The 7,262-nt window shown below is 38.4% G+C and overlaps 1 protein-coding gene across 1 annotated transcript; it reads right to left on the bottom strand.

Moving 5' to 3' along the window:
- Positions 1–2,466: 2,466 nt before the first annotated feature.
- Positions 2,467–6,680, bottom strand: LOC110930622 (type IV inositol polyphosphate 5-phosphatase 7). The gene is made up of 9 exons (XM_022173967.2): positions 6,203–6,680; positions 5,822–5,903; positions 5,589–5,721; positions 5,401–5,505; positions 4,387–5,101; positions 4,113–4,306; positions 3,463–3,571; positions 3,229–3,377; positions 2,467–3,135 (listed from the first exon to the last, which is right to left on the bottom strand). The coding sequence occupies exons 1-9, from the start codon at positions 6,230–6,232 to the stop codon at positions 2,925–2,927; spliced, it is 1,728 nt and encodes a 575-aa protein (XP_022029659.1). The 5' UTR covers positions 6,233–6,680; the 3' UTR covers positions 2,467–2,924.
- Positions 6,681–7,262: the final 582 nt, after the last annotated feature.

Genomic DNA, 7,262 nt, shown 5'->3' with positions numbered 1-7,262 from the left:
CCTTGATTTTCCTTATAACACTTGTGAAATACGACTAGCTTCCTTTGTCTTTGTTTCTTTGATTTTCCATACAACACTTGTAAAATATGACTAACAAGGCCCGACTTACATGTTATGACGGGAGAAGATGGAGAAGTCGAGAACGGATGAATATTTTTAACCAAAACCCTAAAGCACTTTATTTATATGTGCTCTTTAAAAAAAAATTGTAGATTATGAACGTGTACCTACCTAAGTGTGTTGTTTAATGTAGTATCAAAAGTTAGGCCTTTTTTCTTCTATGTACATAAAGCTTTCTTGGTTGTACTTATAGTTTCATTCGTTGATTTATTATCTAGTATCTTAGTTTTTAGTGTTCAAAAATTAACTAAGTTAACCTAGAGGGGGCAATCTTGACCCAAAGCCTTTCAAATGGGTTAATTTGGGTTGCTTTTAAAATTATATGGGTTGGTTTGGGTAAGATATTTTAACTAAATGGGTCACAATGGGTCAATTGAACTTTCATTGTTATTTTCGGGTCAAAGAGGGTCGACAACATTAAAGAAATGGGTCGATGTGGGTTAGTGTCTTAAAGAACGGGACAAGTTTCGGATCGGAATGGGTTCAGTTCAAATTGAGTTTCGGGCCGAGAGGGTTTCGGCACGACGCAGGTTTTGGATCGGAACGGGGTCGGGTCGGGGAGGGTTTCGGCACGACGCAGGTTTTGGATCGGAACGGGGTCGGGTCAGGTCGGGTTTCGGGCCGGCACGGGTTTCTGCATGGGACAGGTTTCGGATCGCAACACGAGACGAGATTCAGGTCGGAACGAGTTTCGTACCGTTTCGACCCGTATCGTTTTGACGCGTACCGTTTCGACGCGAACTGTTTCGACGCGTACCGTTTCAACCCGTACCATTTCGACCAGTACCGTTTCAAATCGAACCGTTTCGACGAATACCATTTCGACCCGTACCGTTTCGCCCAGTACCGTTTCGAATCGAACCGTTTCGAACCGTACCGTTTCGACCAGTACCGTTTCGAATCGAAACGTTTCGACCCGAACCGTTTCGACCAGTACCATTTGAAATCGAACTGTTTCGACGCGAACCGTTTCAACCCGTACCCGACCCGAAAATATATTAATAAAATTACACAGACATATAACATATTATTAATAGGAACCATAACTTTCTTTCACTATTGAACCAAAGTTGAACTAAACTTTCGCAACGTTTTATTATAGATGCAAAATAATAAGAGTTTGATACTCGCAAAATTTGATTTGAACCACATATTTAAGATTATTTAGGCTTTAGTAATAGTTTTTAGTTTAGAGTTGCATGCTTAATTAGATTGTAACAACTAGAATGGTCAGGGCCGGCCCGTAAGGCTTATCAACCTAGGCTAAGGCCTAGGGCCACTAAAAAACAAGGGCCTCTAATTTTGTTTCCTTTCATATATTAGACTTGTTTTTTGCCATTTAAACAACGTTTCTAGGCCCAAGATTTAGGATTTACTGTAGAAGTCTGCTTTGTCCACGCACACAACACATCAACCCTCATTACTTGCGGCGTCTTTTGAGTAACCAATGTGAAACTGATTGCGGTTGAGCGAAATTAGAACCAAGATTAGGAAAAATCATCGCTATGGTTATTCAATGTCTCAAATCTCAATCTCAATTCCTTTATACCAATTCAATAGGACCCTGACTTTGTAGTTCGCTTAGGGCCTCCAAAAACGTTGGAACGGCCCTGAGAATGGTTTGCATGTGAGACTATCTGGAATCATATTAGACTATCCAAGTTAAAAATCAACTTAAAAAAATAAATTTTCAAATAATACATGTCAAATTGTCAAGTATAAAATACAAGGGCATCCCACTAACACAAGTATTACTTAATAAAAAATATTTTTCTCTAAAGCAAAGTTTGCAATTTTAGTCGTTGAACTACAAAGAATCAATCATTTTAATAGTGTAGTGACAAAATTGTCCCTTGATGTACAATCACTTTAAATAAAAAAATATTTTTTTAACTAACCCGACCCGAAATCCGTTCTGACTCAAACCCGTTTCAACCCGAACCTATTCTAACCCAAACCCATTTTGACCCGAACCAAAACAACCCATTTTTTAGTTGACCCATTTTGACCCGAACCCGTTTTGACCCATGACCCAACCCAACCCAACCCAACCCAACCCGACCCGTTTGCCAGGTCTACAATTGTTAACCTATTATCTATAAACAATTGTAAGTATTACTTTTCACACCAAACATCCTTGTATAAATAAGTTTTAATTTATAAACTAATAAAAAAAAAAAAGAAAAGGCTTTCCTCCCTCCCACCCAATTCTGGTTCACAGACTTTAGTGTCATTTTCCATTCCAGACAGAAAAAAGCAGTAAAGTAGAGAACACAAATAACACTTTATCAGTACTCAGGATCACATTCATTAACAAACCAATTTTATCTTTTAACCAAGACAAGACACAAATAATCACTATCATTATTTCTACTCATTTTTGTACCTTCTAACAACATGTAAAGAATCTTCAGAATTAAAATAATCTACATTTGTTTTTTTTTTCTTTTTTTATACTATGATTCTATCATACTCTAAGCATACTCAACTAAGTTAGACATGTGTGTCATCATTTGGTTTCCTTCAAAAATTCTAAATGTTAATTCTAACAAGGAATCCGTACACATGGACGGAAGTAAAACAGGAGTCGAGGCCCGTTGACCCTCAAGCCGACCAGATTTTCTATTAATATGGATATTAACGTCGCTGTTTTTGTATTTTGACGTTAAATTGTCAAGTTGTCAGGTCGTTCAAGCCAATGTAGCAACAAAATTTCTATTTGTGACCGCCAGTTGAAAAGTTTTGTTTCCGCCACTGCCACTATCCATGCATCGTATGGTTAGTTCACTCATGGTGATGATGAGTTAGAAAAAGCAGAGTTCAGTGTAGCCGTTTGTGTATGGCAAGAGCTCCTCGAATTGAACACCGGTGCTCACGGTGCTACAATGGCTATGGACCAACTCAACCTCAGCCGAGAATAAGCTGTAAACTGGTCTATGATCTGAAAACCGCGATTCACCGCGTACATATGATAACTGATGAAGACCTCTTCCATACCACAAGATCCGGTCACACCTTCACATAAGAAAATTTTTTCTGATTTCAATAAATATACGACAAGGGTATTTCTTTTTTATTAAAAAAAACTGCTGGTATCAAAATATTTACCACGCGGGTGTTCGTCTTTTCTCCTTATGGCGCAGATTGTCTCCGGTGTATCTATCTGAATTCGTCAAATATTTGTATGTTGGCGGAAAATATATCTTCCCTTCATTCCATCCTTGGAAAACACGACCCCTTCTCTGCTCAATTCGCAGCTGCAAGAAAAAAATGTGTTGTTTAGTAACAAAAAACAATATTGAATTCATAATTTATAACTAGAAATGAATATTAATGACATACTTGATCTTTCTCCAACAATGCTCGCCAATTTTGCATTTCAACGAGCGCCTTTGCTGACCGATAAGAGAGGGCGATTCGGTAATTTAGATCCCCTAGCCATATAATTCGACTGAAAATACGTACAAATTGTCAGAATGTAACAACTATTTGTTCAGTCAGCCTAGCTAAACAGAATCCAGATACCGATTTCATTAAAAGCTAATACGAATATTCCATACGCAGAGATTGAAGATGATGGACCAGGCAACATGGTTCGGGTTGAAATAGGTCATTTTAGGGCCAAGCCAAAATAGGTTGACCCATTAATGATATTTTGTCCATTTGCCTGTAATCTTTTATAAATAATTAATGTGTTTATTATGACTAAAGTTTTAAAACTGTAAAAAACTATTAGGAACATTGTGTATTAATAATAAATAATAATAATAATAATAATAATAATAATAATAGACCATGATTTTCAGTTCATTTGACTCGTTCAACCAATTTGACGCGTTCCATTTGAGAAAAAATATTTAAAAACTCAATGAGTTGAAATTGCCACCTCTACTAGAATCGAGTAATTATCCCCATCTTCTAGAATCGAGTAACCAAAAGTAAACACGACAAGAAAAGGAAGCTAATTTGTGGGGTTGAAGTAGTTATATTACTCGTGTTCAAGTATCGTCTCAGGGGATTTATCATCTTTAATGGCTTGAACACGCGGAAATCGTGTTTTCTTAGTGATTTCCATGAAATCAGAGTTCCGTCTCAGCTCGTCTCCTTCCTTCTGGCCAGATGTCAAATGACTACACACAAAGCAAAAACTTGTTTGATGCAACAATATACTCACAGACACTGATCCCTGCAAATAAAAAAAAAACCAAAAAATTACTTCATTTCATTCTACTTTTAAATATAAAATTATGATTATTGTTATCATACCTTATTCCCAAGATAACCCATTAATCCTCTGCCAACACAAGACACTTTTATGTTACTAACATGTTCCCTCAATTCACTCTTAACCCACACCGTAAGAAAAACACCAACCATCTGTTTACTTGCAACCAAACAATAGCTTGAATGGCCATTATTTTCCGTATTCGACATCGGTGAGAACGAATTATTGTTGTTTGTTAAATCCTCCATGGGGCCATAATCATCATCAGACGAACCCCATCTTGAATAATCACTGGGTCTTTGACCCAACGAGTAATTACTCGGCCTGTGACTAGATGAGTAGTCGCTCGGTCTGTAACCCACCGAGTAGTCACTCGGCCGATGACTAGAAGAAGAATAGTCACTCGGTCTATGACTCGAAGAGCAGTCACTTGGTCTTTGACCAAAGATTGCCCGGTCACATACACTGTATCGCCGGTCAAGGTGCGGCTCGTTTTCATTCTGCCAGCTTTGAGGCGCCTGAAAAGACCGCCGGTTAAAAAACGTTGAAGTTTGATGTCTTGTTGACCCCTCAAAATCAGCATCGTACTCAGCAACCGGATCAGGAACAGGAGAAGGCGTGTAGCACATATTTCCTCCACCTGATCCGGGTCGATTGTTTAGAGTTCTACGTATTAGATTCACCCATTTTTTCGCAGGCCCGTTATCTTCAGCACCCAAAATATTAGCAGCATTAAGAGGAACAACTTCTTGGAACCTGAAAGAACATACCCAAATTGTTAAATACATAAATCGAAATACTAAAGCACCCCGCTATAGAAACACCACTGACATGTCATACAGGCCGTACGATAGAGCGAAAAGTGATCAAGCAGGTCATATGATTGGGTGAAAATGGTCATATGGGTCGTATTTGGACCAAATCATACAGAGTGAATGGGGTGTTTGACTAACAAAGAAATGACCAACGTGACCAATGACAAAGTAATACGGCTCTAGTGTACCGATTTAAAAAACATAAACTGAAACCGAAATCGGAACAGAAATCATAAATACCCGAGAACATAAATGTCAGCAGGGGGGGCAGCATGTAACCAATCGTCAAGATTCATGTTACTTGAAGGAGATTTGCCTCCCACATTCCATGTAGCAGAAAAAATACTGGTTGAAGAACCCAAAAAGAATGTTCAATCACAAGTACAAAACCAAAAAAGGGTAAAAAAAATCATGAGATTTAACCATACCTATAGTTCTGCACATTAATAACCTGTGGGTGGTCAAGATCCACCCTTCCCCACCTACGCGCATCTGTACTCTTGCTCGATATCTCTGTTTTGGATTTCTTGATTGCGGGTGGTTCCCTCTCACTGAAGCTACCTAAGATGATAGCATCAACCTTTTGAGTTACCAAGTTCAAATTTCAAACAAACACTTGGTGTGCAGTGCACCTACAAATTCCACAATTAAAAAAACCCACCTCCATTATCATCCCCATGAGTTTCTTCCGATTTCGTCTTGATATTGAACCAATTTCGCACCAGTTTCTTCGACCAAGAGAGCTGCAAATCCAACCATATATCAGTAAAACATAAGAATCAAACAAAATTGATTGCGTCCACTCCAATTCGAGTTGATTGGTACAAAGTACAATAAAAATCAAATGCACGGAGAAGCGGGAACATACCCACTCCATCCAGCTTGGTGCATACTGTTGCTTCCGGTACCTGACTGCCACTAGTCAATAACAGTCCGGTACCAAAAGCAACAACGGAATACAATCAGAGTGAACACACACACACACACACACACACACAAAAAATAAAAATAAAAAAAACTACGACCAAGCAAGAATGAAAACCTTATTGGTTTTACAATTTCCATCTCTCATGGCTTCAACAATCCCCCTACAAGTTCATGCATCCAAAACAAACAAACAAGCTCAGTGGTACGGAAGACAAGTTGTCGGCAAAAATCGGGTGGTTGATGAAACAATATAGATATGGTTATAAACAAATGGAAATGATGAGATGGCGTGTGTGGGTATGAAGCAGCATTAATAAGAAAGACAGAAGACCCAGAAGAAATGAGGGAGGGCTCGAGGATCAAAGAGGGACAAGCTACTTTAATGCTTGAGAAGTGAGATTAGTTTAGACATTAAAGTGGGTTAGTCGCAAAAGAAAGAATGAAGGGAATAAAGTGAGGAAATGGGTCTGACGACGGCCCATGGTGGTGGGGGATCAGGATCACCAACAAAATAGGGTGGATGTTTGGGTTTCCAACCAAAGTTAAAGTGGTTTATTATCATAGATAATGGAGAAAGATAAAGAGGATGTTGTTTCTCTCTCATCTTGGTCGTTACTATTTTTCCAAAGAGTGAAAAAATTATGACTATGGGATTATATAATTTGTTGAGTTAACTAGTTGATTTTCTGATCTCGTGTTGCGGTGGGGATCCAATATCTGCAAAATGTGGGTCAACAATAGTAAGCGGATACCGAATATCAAAACATAGATAAAAATGACGTAGTAACGATAGTTACTCCGTCCTAAAAAACGATTTTAAATAATCTAATATATAATAATAAGACCCACACGTCCTATACGTTGAAAATTCGGTTGTTTTCAGTTCAGTTATGACGTTACTAACACGTTAACATATGGATGAGCTCGGTACCGGTAATGGCACCGAAAGTACCGATCCCGAAAATCGTCGAAATTAGGTACCGGCACCGAAAATGCTCGGTACTATACGGTATGGTATTTGAAGGTAAAAATAAGTAAATACATGTATGGTGCTAGTCCGGTGTCGAACTGAAAGTAATGATTCTGAAAACGTCAAAAGGTGGGTACCGAAAATGATTTGGTATAGTAAATTTGGTACCGATACGATACCGGTTTGATTACCGGATCTGATACTA

Source organism: Helianthus annuus, chromosome 3 (genome assembly GCF_002127325.2).
Source record: "Helianthus annuus cultivar XRQ/B chromosome 3, HanXRQr2.0-SUNRISE, whole genome shotgun sequence".
NCBI lineage: Eukaryota > Viridiplantae > Streptophyta > Magnoliopsida > Asterales > Asteraceae > Helianthus > Helianthus annuus.
The sequence above is the reverse complement of the archived record's forward strand: the minus strand, read 5'-3'. Positions and strand labels throughout refer to the sequence as shown.